The 19043-nt window shown below is 60.4% G+C and overlaps 1 protein-coding gene across 1 annotated transcript in view; it reads right to left on the bottom strand.

Moving 5' to 3' along the window:
- The window catches only part of PHACTR3 (phosphatase and actin regulator 3), a 202642-nt gene that overhangs the window by 4546 nt on the left and 179053 nt on the right, over window positions 1–19043 (bottom strand). Inside the window, exons 9-10 of the mRNA XM_032878877.1 lie at window positions 3870–3925; window positions 93–154 (exon numbers count right to left, since the gene is read on the bottom strand). Of these exons, the coding sequence (XP_032734768.1) occupies window positions 93–154; window positions 3870–3925 (118 nt within the window). The remainder of the gene's footprint in view (window positions 1–92; window positions 155–3869; window positions 3926–19043) is intronic.

Consider the following 19043-nt stretch of genomic DNA (forward strand, 5'->3'; position numbering starts at 1 on the left):
GAGGCCCTGCGTCACCTCCCCCCAACCCCACGACCAGTGCACCTGTCACCTGTCCCTCAAGATCCAGGGATGAGACACTCAAATCACTGTACCTTTCTTGTCAATCTTTGCTTGATTTCTCTTCTTTCTTCCTGCTCTGTCTGATCATTCCTCTCTGTGAAAGGTTAAAACAGAAGAACAAAAAAAAAAAAAAGTAAGAACGAAAGAAAGAAAAATGGGCTGAGACTCTCCTTCGGTAAAGAAGTAAGCTCCCAGCCTCTGCGATTCTGGTGGCTGAGGAGGGTCATCGGGGACTCCCTGGGTCACGGCTGGTCTCCCTGCACTTGGCCAGCCACATTCAGACCGTGGTCTCACTGCCCCACAGGGACACCGGCACCGGGGGAAGCTCTGCCCACCTTCCAGGCCTTCTCCTGGACTTTCTCCATGTCCGGACGCAGCACATACACTGGGCTGCGCAAATTTACGTGCAGGAGAAACAGGAAGCAGCCCTCCCTGTGCCCTGCCCTGCAACCAAATATCTACCCTCCGTGTATTTACGCCCCGGAGTACAGAGGACGCCCACAAGCATTCCAGCAGGGTAACTGCACACACGTGACTATTAACACACGTCGCATGTGGCTGTCCGATAGGGACGGTAACAGAGCGGTCACTGCCATTTTCCCTGCGGCTTTACAGGAATACACACACCTCCAGCCAACCAGCACCCACAAGGAACACCCCTCCCCGGGGGGCCAACATAAGCTTGCCTGGAATTTACATTTTCAGGGATTATCTCACACCTGAAGATACCAGGCAGCCGGCTGACTCCCAGCGCGGGAGCGGGCGGACACGGCGCGGCCCAGCCTTTGAGGGCGCCTCCGCGGCTGGCGGCACCCGCTGCACGGAGGATTGTGACTATTAACATGCGAGCTGCGCCCTTACCTACACGCGGAGGCTAAAAATAGAGCAGGAGTCAGAGCTGGGTGTAAAACGTAGGCTTTGCCCTGGGACTCGGGATAATGGATGTCCTATTTCTGGCACTCTCTGTTGCTAAATAAAGCTCGGGTCCCGGGCGGTAGGAAGCTCCGTTCCTGGGAAGGGAGGCTCACAGGCCAGCGCTCACTCCTCAAAACAGGGCTGGTTCGAGCAAGGGGAGCCCTGCTGCTCGCGCTTGACCTCGCCTCCCCTCACCTGCCTTGGTTGACGACATCCCACACACGTGTGCACTTCGGGGCTGGGGTTCACGGGGGTTCGACAGATCGTGCTCAGCTCACGTCTGAGTGTTTTAGGAAAGGAAATGAAGCCCTGTTATGTTCTTGGTTCCTAATCCAAGGGACGCACCAGGAGAAAGCACATGGGGAAGCTCTCTCGTCGGAAGGTTGATGAGACGATCAAGAAAAAATTGTGGAAGAACCAATCTAAGGCCAGCCCTGAGGGATTTCTGTGATGACACAAAGCTAGTTCTTCAGATTTCTTAAAAAACTGGCCATGGACAAAGGCCAAGTGTAGCCTCTCTGCGAAAAGGGTAAAACAAAACTAGATCTTTGTCTTTAATCACCAACAACGTCATTACAAGGTCACGTGAGTGACACAGGTGCTTTGGAGAATGGACATTTGAAGGTGGCCTACAGGGACCCCCTCTGGGGCAGGTGCTCTGTTGGGCACCAACCCCAAGAAACCTTTCCTCAAAGCCTGAGCCTACAGGTTCCCTCTGACCAACACCTAGTGACGGCTTTGGGGACCTTCGCGTCCCCGACCCAGAAAGCCCTGTGCCTTCTACAAACCAAGGCATCCATGACCACAGCCTCCACACCAAGATGTTCTAGAAATAGAGCCAGCAGCTGGGAAGCCACACTCGTCCTCTGTAAATCGTCAGAGATGCATTGTTGCTTCCAATGCAGGGGTCCAAATGGCCTGTGGAACCAGCCACTTGGGCTCCATCTCCTTGCCAAGACTCCTGTTAACAAACCGTACGACTCCTTCAGTTGTCTTCCTGACCAGGGAAATGGGGACATCGGTGCGAAACCGCCTGACTCCGTGACGATTCAACGCAGGCACGTAAGCAAGCCCTGAGTCGGCACAGCTCGGGCCGAACGTGGTCTGGGGTCATCACCTGTAAGGGGGCCCTGTCTTATCTGTGGACGACACCCAAACCGAGTTCCGAGGGTCCTTCGGGCCTGATCGGTGAGCCCCCACGTGCAGAGGCAGACACGACGAGGCCGCATTCCCAGGGGGACTACAGGCAGGAAGGGCCCTAGAACAGGAGGGCCTGCAGCCCGGGTCGGGGGGCGGGGGTGATACTGCTCCACACCGGACCACACGTGCTCACTCCAGTCTCAGCTCCACGGAACCAAACAAAATAACCCCCACCAGGAGCCAGCAGGAAGTTCGCAGACACCCCCACTCCGGACACCCGGGGCGCTCCTGAGCTACAGACACACCGGACGGCTTGTGGGTGGAGAAGGGACAGTGGGGGCCGCCGGGGAGGAAGCCCACTGTTCCTTCCATGCACCGAAGGGGAGTGAGGCCAGCCCGGTCCCCACTCAGCAGCCGCGCTCGCCCTCAGCGGCACCTCTCTGGAGGCCCTGACACTTATCTGCCAAGACTAGTAGACCTGGGGGTGCTTCTTGGCGCAAGGACCTGGCACCCCCAGGAGTGGGGCCGAGACAGACTGGGAGCCCCTGCCGCTCTAGCCTGTCCACCGACCCCTGGGCTGCTCTTTCCAGGGCCTCTGGGACGTGGTCGCTTTATGAATGAGTGGCGGCATTTTCCAACCTTCCGGTACATGGTCACTGAGAGAGCCCGACTGCCCCCGTCCCCACCCGTCCACCAGAGGAAGCAGGAAGAACCCAGGACAAACTTCTCTTTAAACACGCAGACACGGCCAGAAGAGGAGGGGCCGCATCTTAAGTCTGACAATAAAAACCTGGAATCCCGTCACTTAGGGTGAACTGTGTCCCGCCGCCCCTGACGGAGGGGCCCGCTCAGGCCGGAGAGGGTGCAGGGGGAACAGGGGACCGGGACCAGCCGGGACTCTGCGCCCAGACCAGCAGGCTCTGCCGCCCTTTGGCTTTCAGGCGTCCGCTCTGGCGCTGCCCTAACTTTGGGAAGAGCTCACAGCTCTCAGAATAAAACGCCAAACTCAGAGCGTATCTGCAGCATTCATCACAGAAAGAGGAAAAAGAGCAGCAATAGTTGAAAAACCCAGGCCCTTCGAGAGCACCGTTTGCAGAAAACGTTTTGAAAACTAAACTCTGCCGGCCAGAGACAGAGCTCTCCGAGAACCACTGCTGAAGGGGTTTTACCCCCAAACCGTCCAGGATGTTCATGAGGCAGAACGGCGTCCTCTGTGCCGGGGAGGCTATCCGTGGGCACTGTGACCACACACCTGCCGGGGGACCCTGGGGCCACGTGGAGCCAGGACCGACTGGTCCTGGAATGGCAGAGACGGGAGCGCGGGGCAGTTTCCCGGGGTTTCCAGGTCCTTCAGCTGCTCTGACTGCAGCTCGGGGCCACGTGCTCCTGCCCTCGGGTTTCTGATGCCGACCGTCCCCGCGCCCATCAGGACTCCCTCCCAAACCCCTAGAAAAACCTGCTCCAAATCCCAGAAAGCAAAGAGGATGCTGAGCCATTTCCCCTAGATCTACAGGGCTAATTAAACAACCCTGAAAACAGGGATATCTTTAATTACGCCGGGAGGAGAGCATTTCTCTCTCCCTCTTAATTTTAAAAGGGCAGATGTCTGAACACATCAACTTTCCTTTAGGGCTTGCTTCTGCAGCCGGACTTCCCGGGCAGGGGAGCGTCCAGCCTGCAGAGGGGGCCACAGGGGGAGAGTCAGGCCCCATCCCCGCACCTGGGGGAGGAGCCAGGGGTCCCCAGCTACTCACGTTTCAAGATGTTTCTTCTCTCCAGCTCCTCCACGGCTGGTCTCTGGCTTAGCCGTCTGCGGAAAAACACCAGAATTACATTGTGCACCATCGTGGCCGCCTGCAGAGTCCGCTGGGCTCAGCGGGGGGCAGAGTCCCCAAAAGCTGGAGGAGGGGAGGGGACCTCGGGTGGCGGCTTCTTGCTGGCCAATCCAGTAGGATCCTGCCCAGGAGGGAGGTCGCCTTCTGTCATGGAGCTCCTGGGGTGGACCCCCTGCCCCCTCGGGGTGTGCGGCTCATTTTCAGCCCTGCCGATCGCAGCCCCACGGCGAGATGCCCCCCAGGCGGGAGGAAACCCCTCCTGCCCAGGCCAGGCATGGGCGGCCACTGCCACCGCTGCCTCTTGCAGCAGCACCTGTCCCGCTCCTGTCCTCAGCAGCCTGGCCGGCAGCCCTCGCCCGGGGAGTGACAGGAAGCACCGCCTCTCGCCTCTCGTCCACGCCTCCCGGGCCAGCAGAGTGGAGCTGCAGCCGCGGAGGGAGGGGCACCCCCACCCGCCTCCCCTCTCCCCCCTCCCCTCCAGCCCCAGCCCACCCCACCCCACCCGCGCCCTCCCGGGCAGAGAACGAGCTTTCCAGCAGTTCCGAGTTGAAAGAGTCAGAGGATCCGGCCAAAAACAAATACATAAAATAAAGAAAAGGCTTGTCAGGAGAAAGAGGCATAATTAGCCACAATTAGTGCCAAGCGCCAATTATTTCTGTAACTCCGACACTGTTGTCCTTGGGTCAGAGCCAGGAGCCGTCCCACTTCCGGACCGTTATCCGCCGGAGACAACAGGGCCGAGCCTGGGAACGCCCCGACTCTGGGTTCACCGCATTTGCCCCGAAGAGGACGCAGCCTCCAGACGTGCTCGTCTCTTCGGAACCCCTGTCCCAGCACAAAGCCGAGGGTGTCCCCGGGCTCCGCTGCTCCCCCGCCGCGCCTGGCGGCTTTGTGTGCGGCGGGTCCGTGGGCGGCCGCTTCGACAGCGTCTGCAGGTCTGCGGGGATGCGAGCCGGCCCCCCGCGAGGCCTGGCTGGGACCCCGGGGCGAAGGCTCCCGACCGGCCCTGGGAGTGGGACGCACAAGATCTGGCTCCCTCACCGCCACTGGCACCGAGAGGTCCCTGATTTCCCAATGCCACGAGCTCGCTCCCGCAGCAAAGGACCAGGGAGGGCTGGCTCTGTGCCAGGCGGTCCCACGCCCCCAGACACAGCGCTCAACCAGCCTCCTCCGCCGGGGAAAGCCCACAGTCTGAGGAGGAAGGCCGACGAGCAGTACGAAAAGGGACAAGACATTCCAGGATGTTACGCCGCGGAGGACACAGGACAGGGTGTGTGACCAACGAGCGACCAGGCACCGTGGGGGCGGAGGGTTTTGCGTGGACCCCTTTCCTCCGAGACCACACGAAGAGGTAGCCACGGGAAGACCACACCTCTCTAGCCACAGCGACCGTCCCCTAACGGCTCAAGACAGGGGAGAGCGTGCAGGGTGGTGGAGGGGTGGAGAGGGGAGGAGGGATCATGGCAGGCTTCACAGAAGAAGCAACTCTGGGCAGAGTTGTGGAGCATCTGTAGGGAGACAGAGCCTGGGGACTAGTGACTGTCAGCTGCTTAGCCAGGTCCCCTGAAGCGACACCTGGGGACTAAGGCCACAGATTTCCTCAAACCTGAAAAGCCCCCAAATGCCCACTAGCAAGGCCTCCCCACCCCGGGCCTCCTCTTGCTGGAGGCCTGTCTTCTCTTCCAAAATGGGACCCCATCACAGACTTTCCCAGAAGCGTGAGAACGGAATGAGGTAATGCACTGAGCGTCTGGGAGTGCTAGCTTGGCACACAGTCGTCTCTCAAAAATGTCTCAAGAAAACCCAGCTTGGGAGCTGCCAACTGGCCATGGACAGGGTGCCCAGAAAGGCCTGTCACCCAGTTCCTGCGTCTCTCAAAAGTGCCGACGGCCCATCACCAGGATCTACGCCCCTGGCCCGTGTGCTGAAAGCCGGCCGGGTCCTGCCCTGCACTGCAGGGTCCTCCTGGATGCCACCCGGCCAAGGGAACAGCTGGCCCCCAGGCCAGCTCCAAGCCAGGCCTCTGGGTGGACGCAGCCCCATTAGGGATCCCGCCACGAGTGACGTGCAGGCACCGCCCCTCACCCGACCCTCCCCATAGAGGCGGCTGGGGCTGGAGCAGAGGACCCAAACCCTCCCTGTGTGGTTCTCTCCAGGAGAGGATCCCACTCACGAGGGACAGGGGAGGAGGAGGCCCCGAGGGCAGGGCTGCGTGTCCAGAGGTCCAGTCTAGACTCACTCCTACCCAGGAGGGCCAACCAGTACCCAGGATCCCACTTCATGAGATTCTGAACTTCTGCCTTGGCTTCAGCGACCTTCCTTCACCGCATATTCCGGTTGCACTCACGACCCACAGGGCCCTGGGGACACGGTGGTGAGACACGAGAACCAGTCCTGTGCCGGGGCCTGCCGGTTCCCTTGGGGACAGACGCTTACCCTGTCCCCACACAGCACTAGGACGAAGCCTAGGTAGGTGGGCTGACCTGCACAGGGCCGGCTCCCGGGAAGGTGCCCCTTGGACTGAGACCCAAGGGTGAGGAGGGATTCTGCAACCGCTCCTTAGACAGGCTGAAGGGTGTGAGCGTCTGTGGGGCAGGACAGCTGGACGGGGCCACAGCCTGGAGTCGGGTGAGGGGTCTGTAGCCGTCCCAGGAGTCCGAGAAGGCATACAATGGCGTGAAGCAGGCAAGGGTGGGTGGCTTGAGGGGACACCGAGATCGGATTTGCCTTCGGAAATTCTGTCTGGGCTCCTCCAGGCTGCTGTCCCAGAAGGGACTGGGCAGAAGCCACCACAAGGAGACACAGGCCTCCCCAGGGCCGGGACTCTGTCAGGAAGCACAGGTGCTCCAGACCCACGAGGGGCCGAGGGCGGGTTCACAGCACGGGGGAGGAATTTGCTCAAGAGGACGAACAGGCAAACTCCAGCTCAGTGCCCGTCAGCCTAGACCCGTGAATCACGGCGTGCCGTCCCCTCGAGCGGGGACTCGGCTCTGCTCTCCGTGTGGGGGAGGCTTCCGGAAGCGACGACCCCACCCCCCGTCAGAGGTAGATGAGAGAAGACCATGAAGGCTCAGAGAACCAAATGTGATCAGGTCTTAGCGCCCAGGTTCACCCCGGGGCCCGGCACAGGTGACCCCACGCAGAGACCTGGCGGCAAATGAGAGCACGGAGACCCCTCCCCACGCGGCGCGTTCCAGCAGCCCCGGGGCAGGGGCGGCTCTTCCTTTGGAGCCTCAGTGGCCAGGGGCTCTCAGAGGACCAGCAGACACAGCCCCAGGGCGGCTGGGCCGGGAGCTGGGGGACCGAGGCCTCAGGGAGGGCGTGGGTGTGCTCCAGCCCCAGGATTCTCCAGCTCCTCCCGGAGGCTCCTCCCTCCCCCGATTCAGAAACGCCCCAGCCCAACCCAGCCCAGTGAGTGACGAGCGAGCAGCAGGTGCCGCTGGGGAAGACGCGGCCTATTTCTGGCTCTTCCCACGGAGAAAGCTGGAGTGTGGCAGCTAATTACAGAGCCGCGGGGGGAGTGGCAGCAGGAAAAGGCGTGCCAGGGTAGAGAGAGGCTGTGCCTGTCTCCGCGCCTGCTCCCCACCTGTGCACGCCGGAGAGGCCGGGATGCCAGCGCTCGCCGGGGCAGGGAGCAGGCCGACAGGCTTTGGGGGCCCCAATGGGAGGTGAAGGTCTGGAGTACCCAGCCAAGGGCAAGGTGAGGGACGTGGTACCCCAGGGGACAGCATATGCACATGTGGGTGTGTGTCCCATGAGCACCTGTCACCAGCTTGGGCTCCTGGTCCCACGGGGCCCTCCAGCCTGTCTACCAAACAGATGCCCAACACTGGGTCCTGTGCTGCAAACCCGGGAAACCTGGGATGGAGGAGATGAAGGGTGGGGGGTTCGTGGCAGTAGGAGCCATGGCCTCGGGCAGCTGGCTGACCAGATGCCCGTGTGGGCCACACGGGAATAAGGGATGCAGTCGTACTGTCCACGAGGCTCCGGCTCCGCACAAGGAGGTCATGTGTCTGCTCAGCCCGCACCACCGCCGAGGGCCACTGCCGAGGGCCACCGCACACACACAGGGGCTGAAGTTGAGGCCCAGCTCTGCCTCCTGTTAACATCCTCCCCGACCTGAGCCTCTGGTCCTCAGCTGTCACCTGCCCCAGGGACCCTAAGGGGTGCTGAGGGGTGAGGACACTCAGAGACAAGAAGCTGGAACAAACAGGGGGCACCACCGTTACTGGTGTCTACCGAGCTCATCGGGTGTGCTGAGCCCAGGTCTCTTCCAGCCTCAACCGTGGGAGCTGCGATCTCTAACCTGCTGGCAGCCTCCATGCCCGCTGAGGGCGGAAACACTCTTCCATCAGACACTCATTCATACCTTCCTCCATCAGACACACTCCCTCCCTCCCCCATCAGACACATTCCCTCCCACCCTCCAACAGACACACACAGGCCTCTCTCCATCAGACATTCATTCTTATCTCCTTCCATCAGACACACTCCCTCCCGCCCTCCATCAGACACACATAGACCTCCCTCCAACAGAGACTCATTCATCCCCTCCTCCATCAGACACTCACTCACCCCTCCTCCATCACTCATTCATACCTTCCTCCATCAGACACACTCCCTCACTCCCCCAAAGACACACACGTCTCCCTCCATCACTCATTCACCCTCTCCCCCATCAGATACTCATTCATACCTTCCTCCATCAGACACTCACTCACCCCCTCCCCCATCAGACACTCACTCACCCTCTCCTCTGTCAGACACTCATTCATACCTTCCTCTATCAGACAGACACTCACTCATCCCCTCCTCCATCAGACCGTTGGTGCCAGGCTCCCACCAGCAGAGGCCCAGGGTGGTGACTGAGGCCCAGCCATCAGCCACCCTCATGGAGGTGACCCAGCTGCACCATCACACAGCACCCACCCTGTCCCACTGCCCAGTGACCGTGGGCTCCAGCAGCTGACCTGGCCAGTGGTGCAGGGACCTCCACAGCTCGCCAGGGTCGGGGCTCCCTACACTTCCCAGCCCCCCGGCAGGGCTGTGCGGCTGGCTTGGAGCAGCAGCTGGAAGCCGGAGAGATGCTGCCAGAGCGAGGTAGCTTCCATGGGCTCCCCTCCCCTCCGTGGGCACCTGGGCCTCCACATGATGGCCCAGCCTCCAACCCCAGCGGCCCCAGCCTGCCTCCGCGTGAGGCCAGCTGCCCCAGTCTCGCCTGACCGCGATGGAGCCTGCGTGGGAGAAATACACCTGTGCTGTGTGGGGCCATCACCATAGGGCCGTCTGACCTTGGGAAGCACAGCTTGGGCCACAGCTGGCCATGACCCTGGCCCTGTTTCCAGGACACCATGCCATCAGGGCCAGGCCTGGCCCCACAGCTCTGCCTACAGCCTGGACCAGCCAAGGGCCTTCTCCAGCGTGGGGCCAGCCCCAGGGAGCCCTGCAAGGCCAGGAGGACTGAAGGTGTAGGTGTCCCTCTGCCCCATCCTCCTGGGGTTGGGGACAGACTTGCCACCAGACCCATCAATGCTCCACACTCCAAACATAGCAGGCAGGTGTGTTTTGGGCTCACCTGGTACTTTGAGAAACAAGAGCATGCAGGGACATTTATTAATTTCACCATTAATCATCAAATATCAAATGCCATGTTTCCTGACTTTCCTGGAATATACAGAATAATTCCCTACTTGGGTGCACACCCCTGTCCCCCAGGCACAGGGGCAGAGTGGGCACCCTGGTGGCTGGCAGTCCCCGTGCTTTCCTCCTTCTGGGCCAGGTCAGTGGTCCTCCCCAGGGCTTGGCCAGACCCCAAGACCAGAACCCCAGAGCTGTCCATGGACAAGAGGCCGTGAGGTGGGCCAGACCCTGCTCATCGGCTGGGAGGGAGGCTGGTGGGGGAGGGTTTTATGCACGGACCCACCCCCCAGTCCCCGCTCCAGGGGGTTCTGCGCATGGACCCATCCCAGCCTGCTGCTGCTGAGCGGTGCATACGGGCACTTGGGGAACAGAGCCCCTCTCTCCAGAGCCACGAAGCCCCAGACTTCCTGAGATCCGTGAACCCCAACTTTGTGACGTGCTCCTTTGCTCACTACCATCTCGCCACCTCTCATCTGCCAGGGAAACTGAGTCACGGGAGGTGAACTGCAGTCACACCCCCGTGGAAAGCACCACCTTCACCGCAGTCACTGTAGGCCTTCTTGGACCTGCAGCTGCTCGGCGGGGGGGGCTGTCCTGTCCACAGAGGCCGAGGCTCCCCCAGCCCTGCCTGTCCCCGTGGCCCGCTCTCACCCACTGGACTCCCCCAACCCCTCCTCTGCCTCAGACCCTATCACCCACTGATGAGAACCTTCTGCCAAAACCCACAGAACTCCCAAGCCGAGGTCCCTACCAACAGCTCACAAAACCCCAGAGAAGCCTCCAGAACCACACTCCGTGGGCTGAGCCTCCCCACCTGGCGCTGGCCCGACTCCTTGGGGGAAAGGGCTCCTTCTGCAGAGCATGGAGCGCCCGGGAAAGAGCACCACTGGGACTCACGCCGGGCCCCACACAGCTCCCAGGGTGACCCCGAGCTACCCTCCTCATGTGCCCGTCCCCGTGGGGCCTGTGGGGGGACCAGCCGCGCACCCCACTCACTGCTGTGCTTTGGCCCTGTCCGGCTCGCCCCTGCGTGCCCTGGCTCCCCACGCCCCCCGTGGCCTCGGGCTCCCACTCGCCACACCTGCCGTGCCTTCGCCAGGGATGTCCAAGCCTCTCAACGCCGCCCCCACATCCGACTCCGTTCACTCGCCTAGAGGAGCGCTTTCGAGGTGCAGCATCTCAGCCCAGGCCACCCAGACCTTCAGTCCCCACCCCATCACCTTCCAGCTCTGCGATGGGGGCAGCCCTGCGTCCTCTGAGCTGTGCTTTTTACCCCTGAAAACAGAGGACGACGGCACCCTCCTCCCAGGGTTGCGGCTACTTAAGTGAACCGGCGCAGAAGCCCGGAGCCCAGGGCCCGGCACGCAGCAGGCCCAGGGCGGTGGCAGCTCCAGAACTGTCCCCGCACGGCGCTCAGGCTGCAAGGAGTTTGGGGCAGCAGAGGGACAGCAGGCCTGGCTCAGGGAGGAGGGACACGGGTCAGAAGCCGTACGTCCCAGCCTCCTGCTTGGCCCTACGTCGAAGCCCCAAACCCTGGCTTCGTCCCTGGCTGGGGTTCAAACGTCCCCACGGTGTCCACAAGAACTGAGAACAATTCTTTCCATGGACACAGGGTGCGTTCAGAGGGAGAAGACGCAGCCACCGGGCAGACAGCCCCACTCCCACGGCCGCCGGGCTACTCCGGGAGCTCCTTCCCGGGAACTCCGAGCCCACCACCGCTCCAGCCTGGCGCCACCCCGGCGTGCTGGCCTCTCTGCCTGGGATGGGTTTCCTGGGTAGGGCAGTGTCCCTGCAGTCATTCCATGGGGTGTCCTCCTGCCACACACGGCCCCGGGCCACGCGCTGGCTGTGGGGAGCTCCCCCGGGGCGCTGTCAGGGCTGCGGACCCACAGGAATTTGTGGCCAGCCTGGGAGGGAAGGCCAGGGGACAAGAGGCCTCCCGAGGGGGTGACCCGAAGACCAGGCCCAGGACACAGAGCAGGGACAGGCTGCGGGCTCTGAGCTGGGGAGAGGCTTCCATGTTGGGGAAGAGCATCTCCCCCCACCTGAGCCCCCCGGGCCCTTGCAGTCACCCCGCATCGGTGCTGTCCTGTGCTGTGGGGTCTGCGCCCACACCTGGGCCTCCATGGTTGGAGGGGGGAGGGGGAGAAGAGGTGGGGAGGAGGCAAGAAAGCAGGACTGTGCTGGGGAAGTGAGCCTGTCCAGACCCCACCACGGCCCCACCTGCTGCCCGTCACTGGGGAGATGGGGGCTGGGCACACGCACAGCCGGGACCATGACTCCGGGGGCAGGGCCTTCATCCACTCAGAATCTGCCCCCCGGCCCCCAATTTCCCATGGGCACTGCCCCACCCCAGCGCAGGGCCAGACACTCAGCCAGGGGGTCCCAGGACAGCTACGTCTCCCGGGGGTGCTGGGCGGCAGCAGCGGTGAGTGTGTGGAACGCAAAGGTGCCCCCCCAGGTCCCACTGAAGTAACCACCACGATCAGAGTCCCTGTGTCACATGCAGGACGGCAGAGAGCCCCATGGCGGGAAGTTCAGCGTGGGCCCCAGTGCAGGCCAACAGCCCTCCGCCCCCGTGGGTGGGACCGTCAGCGCCGTCCACCAAGATTAGAAACGCCCGTGTCCTCTGACCCAGCGGCTCCAGCTCTAGGCGGACAGTTTCTGAAGTGCCCTTATGTCACAGCCAAACGCAGGGCAGACGCTTTCTGCCCATTCAGGGCCTGCACAAAGGAAGCAGTGGCTGGCACTGAACTCCACACACGGGGAAAAGGACAGGTGCGACTACACGAGCCTTCACTGGAAGGCTCGGCCCTCGGACTCTGGGAAGAATGGGCAGAAGCATGAAGAAGGAAAATGCAGAATCACGTTGTGCTTAAGGATCTGGGCTCCAGACCTGGTCTGGGCTGGGATTCTAACTTCTGCACAGATCAGCTCTGGGATCTCCAGCCTGCTCATGAACTTCTTACTGCCTTTTGCTCTGTGATAGTCGGAGGTGTCCACCCGGCAGTGACAGCCCCCAGGTGTCCATTTGGTCCCTCACCCAGGAGCCACAATGGCAGTCTTTTGCAGATGTGATTACAGTCGTCAATCAGGTGACTTTATGAAAGGGAGACTGTCCTGAATGCTCTGGTGGGCCTGGTCCAATCAGTTGAAAGGCTTTAGGAGCTGGGCTCAGGCTCTTTGGTGAAGACAGAATTCCGCCTGTGGACACTGTGCCTGATGGCTCCAGCCCTTCCTGACAACCCGTGTCACGGGTTCAGACCTGCCTAGCCAGCCCTGCAGTCACCCACACCCACACCGTGCAATAAATCCCTATCTGTCTCCTACTGGTTTCCCTGCTGTCCAACCGACACCACCTCCTTGTCTATAAATGAGGATGACAATACCAAGGGAGGGGCTCACTCCAGTGTCCCCACTCACCCGCACTGGAAGCACCCAGGCTCCCAGTCCTGGATGGCCGGAACCCCGGGACCATGCCTGGCTTGCGGCCGCTGCCCCTCGCAGTCCGTTCTCCACAGTAAGTCCCGTGCCCGTCGGATCGGCTCCCTTTGTTCCCAAACCTATGTGTAGCAGGTGTGCTTATTTTTGTGATTAGGTAAACTAATTAAATTTTATGCACATTGATTAAATGACTTAATATGGGTGTCAAAGGAAAACATTTCTGTGAGAACAGGGTTGAAGGCTTAGAGTCAGGAAGGTGAAGATACTAAAAATATCCCGCTGGCCAGTGGGGGAGAGGGAGTGAAAACGACGGGAGGGAATCAAAAACTCTAGGGGGATTCTGCACGCAGACCCTTCCTGGTGCCTCTCCGCGCTCACTCCTCTTCAAGAAACCCGACACTAGAAACCGTACAAAATGCACACCGCCTCTGTGCCCCTCGGGTGCATGTCCTCCCTCCATGGCATGTCCTCGATCCTCACCTGTGTGACTTGGGCTGAAGGAAAGGATTCGGAGCAAGAACAGATCATGTTTACAATTTCTGCTTTTAACCAGATTTCTGAGGCATTACCGGTGTCTTGCCCTGTCCTGTGTCCCTTATGGGCCTGGGAGGCGCAGACAGGGCTGTCACGGGCAGGGGTGCGGGCAGGGGCTGCGGACAGGGCCCCAACCTGGATGACACAACACCAAGGCAGACGGAAACCAAATCTGCACTTGAAAGCCTCCTCCACCAGCCGCCGCCCCAGATGACGTCTACGGACACGCAGCTCCATCGATGCACTCGGGAGCAGCCGACCCTCACAGCTCAGAGAGGCGAAGCAGGGGCAGGGGACTGGGCAGCAGCACCCCTGTACCCGGCATGCTGGGGGCACTTCCCGTTTCCCACCACCCCACACTGTGCGTCCCTGCACCTCTCACACGCTCACGTAGCTGACCCCCTCCTGTCCTGTCCCCTGGTCCTGAAGGCCTTGCCTCCATCCTTCCCCTGTCCCCGGAGCTCAGAGTAGAGGGTGACACACAGAAGTTGCTCAGGAAGGGAGTCCTTGAACTGAGAGGTTGTCAGAGTGGGTAATCACTGAGGAAGGGACAACAGCATCTGTCCACACCGCACCCCCCTCCCCAGCTTCTTGCCACCTCCCAGCGCTAGAGCGTACATGGGGCACTTGCCTGAGCCATAGACACTCCTCGGGCCAGTCTGCTTTAGAAGCTGTGCTGCCGGCCATGGGATGTTTCCATTCCCTGGTCCGTCAGCTTGCTCGCTCCTTCCCCTCCCTCTGCATTCTATCTCCACAACTGAATTAACTCGAATACCCATGGTTAGCACGGTGTGTGCCTCTGGGACTCACATGCGATGTCTGGTGCTCCTGCAGCCATCTCAGACCACGGAGGATAAATGCCAGCGTGAGCATAACCGAGCAGGAAGACAGGAGGAGCCTGGGCTCTCGGTGACTACGGAGCAACCACGACAGACCTCACGGTCTGCAACTACTCCATGAAGCGGAGCGGTTCCAGGCCTGGTGTTCAGAGCTGGCCTGCGGGTCAGATCTCAGCTCTGTGACAGCCTACTTGTGCGACTTGAACACCTACCTAATTTGTCTGAGCCACCATCCCCTTAGCCACAAAATACAACTGATCTAGCACTTATATCCTGGGCGTCCACGAACTCAGGCCAAGCAGAGACCACGGCACAGAACACAAGTTTAATAAATGTTAATAAAGGCCCCGTGGTGTCATCACAGCTACAACCACGACTCGCAAGGGTTAAGCCCATACGGCCACTAAAGCAGGAGCTGGTGTACTCAGTCCCTGAAAATGCAAGCAGGCAGGAATTCCACACCATTCCCCAGGCTCAGGCAGTGGGAGGCACCCGTGCTCAGTCTGCCAATCCCAGCCAGAGGACCTTTAAACCACCAGACCCCCTGCTCCCTGGTTTGGGATTCGTGTTTTATTGATACCGAATTATGTCATTTTGATGTCATTTTGCTTTTTCTTACAAAACACGCTGTACTTTCTCTGACAGGTTCCCAAGCAACCAGGAAAAACAAAGAGCAGCTGACCCCAGGCCGACTCAAGGCCACAGGCTCCCTGCACGATGACCCAAACATGGGAGCCCGAGCCCCACAGCCTGGCGCTCCCTGCAGACCATAAGCTCCACCCAAAGACCAAGGTCTACACATATGCCCTTGGAGGAGTCCATGTGTCAAAACCTTCCTGATTTGGAAGCGCTGTTTTCTGCTGCTTAGCTACCTCCGTCTAAACCCAGAATGTGCAAGACCCATCCCTTACAGCCAAGGCTCTGACCGGACCCTGCTGGCCTTGCCGGCCGCCCAGGCCTTGTGGGTGCCGGACACCCTCCCTCTGGGGCAGAGGTCACGTCTTACACCCCCACATCCCACAGGGCCTGCTCACAGCCCTGCCTCTGGTGTTTCTTCTGCATTTTTGCAATCAGCCCTTGAATGCCCCCATAAGTGGGGGCGTTCCTCCTGACCTTGGAGACTGTGTCCTATTGGCGGCCGGCCCCTCACCACCATGGTGGCTCGGGTAGGTCCTGCCAAGCTGACAGCCAAGAGGGTTTGGCAGGATAGAGTAGACCTGACCTCCCAGCACCTTGAGCTTTCTAAACAGAAATAGGAGCAAAGCCGCAGGAACATGCCCGAGACCCCAAGAGGGCTGGGAAGCACGTCAGGCAAATCTGCTTCCCCGAAAATGGAAAAAGGGCAGAGGAACGGCTAAGCAGAGTCTTTGCTCCTAGGATCTCAGGATCTAAAGATGGTCACAGGGAGCTGCCTGCCCCATGTGTCCCAGCGGAGGGCATCATCCGTCCTGGGACATGGGCAGTGGCGGCATCGCGAACAGTACATGTGGGGTCTGCGACGTCTATCCCTGTCCCCCGCCCTGTCCCCTCGAGTCTCTGCAGACGGGGCGCCGCGGGAGGCTCCTGACTGGGCTGAAGGACTGGGCTCCAGTCCCCTGGAAGTCGGACGGGGCTTGTGGGCGTCAAGGGGCTGAGGCCGCTATTCCCTAAGTGCTTCCCATGTGTAAGACTGGGCACGAGAGTGACGCTGCCAACGGTGACCGTGACGAAAGGGGCAACGGAAGGAGGATGGGTAAGAGGGCGATGAAGGTCCTGAAAGATGCTGAAGGTCGGATGAAGGTGACGCAGAGATGACAGAGACACTAACGCTTGCTGACGTCCGGGACCAGCCAGCTTACACCATCACCCCCCATCCTTGGGACGATAACGTGAGTACACGTGGCACCCACGGAGCCCCCGGACCAGCCCAGGGATGGGCAACCGGGAGGGGCTTCTTCCGGCGGGAACGGACGTGTTCTAGAACTGGCAGTGGGGGCACACGACGGTACGAACCCCACAAAGCAGTGAACTGTGCACTTGGGAAAGGGGAACTGATCGGTGCAGAAATCACAGCTCCGGAAACTGACAACAAAAACACAAACTCCCTCTTCCTGTGGGAGTCCTGTTGTTCCCCGGGCTTCCCCCCTTCCTGGCATCTCAGGCATCTCCTGCGTCCTGTCCCGTGGTCTCCAGCCTGCAGCCCCACAAGACGGACACTTCTGGAAGCACTCCCATTCTACGGAGGAGGAAAGGGAGGTGCAGGCCAGGGAGGTGACCACCCGCGGTCAGGCAGCCGGAAACCAGGGCCTGGACGGCAGCAGAGGCCTTCTGGCCAGAGCTCGGGCCTTCAGCTTCCCCCCACAGTTGCCATCTGTGATCAAGGTGAGCCGAGACGCCTACCCCAGCTCTCAGAGCGCAGCTGTGCCCCTGCCAGAGGGAGAGGAAGCTTCCATGGAGCACCGGCGACTACACTCTGGGCCTCGGGGACGCTGCCGCCGCTGACAGCCGATGAGATGCTGCGCGTTTACAGCAACTCCACAGTCGAGAATCCCCCGCACGCAGCACAAGCCAAGCACGGGCTTCTCAGAAAACGAGCTCGCAAGGGATTTCATATCACAAGTCCAAAGATGCGACCCCAGGCCAAATGTGGCCCACCAATGCGTTCTGTGGGGTCCACACGTTCGTTTTTTAAAAACGTGAATACGCTGCCAGCATTTAACTGAAGGAAATCCGCAGCGTTGCTAGGTTCCCTTGAACAATCCCACTGCCCTGGTCCTGCATGCTGGAGGGGACATCCACGCTGTGGGCGATGGCAGCTGTCCTTTTCAGCGAGGACACACAGTCTCCACCTGCCACACGTCCTGCCCGTCCCACGAGCTGAGGAGACACAGTCTAACCCCTCCCCCACCAAAGAGTCACGGGTAAAGAGGCCTTGTCACTGCAGAAAACTCCACTCCCCTCCTGAAAATGCTCAGGAAGAATTCTGGAGCAGGCCTGACGTCCGCCAGCCTTCCAGGGACAGTGCGGGGGCGCGTGGGGGACTCCCACCCCAGTGCCTGAGCACCTGCAGCCCAGTCTGGTCAGCGGGCTTGCGAGCAGCCGTGCGGCAGGAGACGTGTGCTGTCCCCGCCAGGACACGCCCCGGGACGGAGCCACACTCCAAAACCAGGAGCGCCCACTGTGGATCCACGAAGAGGCACGTGGCACACAGACGTGCTCCTGAATGTGTCGGTCACACACCAAACCGGGGAGTGGAATCACTGCTTGGAGATATCTGAACGCCCCGCTATGGAAAGGACGCCTTTTGGCCCATGTGCACACTTTGTGGAACCGAATTCTTCCTGAATTGCGGCCTATCCGCTGGGTGGGTCCACCTTGATGTCCACCCACTCACCCACCCACCTACACAGCCACCTAACTGTCCATCTTTCTATCCATCTCTCTGTCCACTTACCCACCCACATAACTGCGCGACTGTCCACAGCCCTCAGCCACGCCCTCCCACTACCATCCAGTCAAGTGTTGCTGGCCAAGAGCTTGCTTTCTACCAGGTGTGAGGGCAGGCATGGGGCTAAGGCATCGAAAGAGCAGGACCTTCCCTTCTCTGCCTCAGAGGGGCAGGAATCATAGGAGCGGATCAGGGGTCTTAGACCAGGGAGGGCCCATGGCGCACTTCAGGGCGGCCAAGGCAGTGGGTGCTGAGGACTCGGATGGGAGCTGAGCGGGGCAGGGGCAAGCTCACGGCCTCACTCAGCTAATCCCCAGTTACGTACAATCAGCTCTGAGCCTCAGTTTCCTCACGGGCACAACGGAGATGGTGAGATCCGTCACCTAGGGCTCAGCGGCCGTGACATCACAAGGTCCTGAGCCCAGAGAGGCAGTGGGTGAAATTCCAGTGACGCAGCGTGCCCAGCACACGTAAGTCTTTCATTCAATTCTTAAATGCACGACCTCGAAGGCTAATAATCATAGGCGCGATCCCACATTTTTTGCATTCGGGATTCACAGTGAAAAGGAAAGCCCACTGTAGCTCGGAATTATGTTCCCCACACAACTGTGCTGCTTCTTGCTGAAGATGCCCGGCTGTTAGTTTTTTTGTTTCTTTGTTGGTTGTTTGTTTGTTTTGGGGGGGGGTTGTTTTGTCTTTTTGCTCACAAGTGATCTTGGACACAGTGCGTTCTCCATGAATCTATTCATCTACCATCTTCCCTCCACTTTCTAAAAACCCCTTCAGAAACGGACCCACTGGCAGCTTCGGACACCAAGCCAGTGCATGGGCTCTCATGCTCCAGGGAGCCGAGCTCGGGCTCTGAGGGTTCTTGCCGAGGCTCAAGCTGGTGCTGGGAGGGCAATTCTGCCACCAAGGGGGTCCTCGACCCGAGACCTCTCCCGGTTGAGACCCATGTCAGCCGCTCAAACTCTATCCCTGATGGATCGGGGAGAGCTCAGGCCCGGCCCTCCTCGGCGTCCGGGAAGATAGTAGCCTTCGCCACAGCCTGCTTCATCCAAACAGAAACAACTCGCTCCTAGTATGTCAGCCCCCGATCCCAGGTTATGCAGCCAGGCCAACAGCTCAAGCCCTGCAGGCTTTCAGAGCAAAGAAAGTGGATTCCAAGTCCCCTGCATTTTGCTTTGCTTGCATTTAATGCTGCCCCAT

This window comes from Lontra canadensis, unplaced genomic scaffold (genome assembly GCF_010015895.1).
Source record: "Lontra canadensis isolate GAN:19392208 unplaced genomic scaffold, GSC_riverotter_1.0 scaffold65, whole genome shotgun sequence".
Lineage (NCBI taxonomy): Eukaryota > Metazoa > Chordata > Mammalia > Carnivora > Mustelidae > Lontra > Lontra canadensis.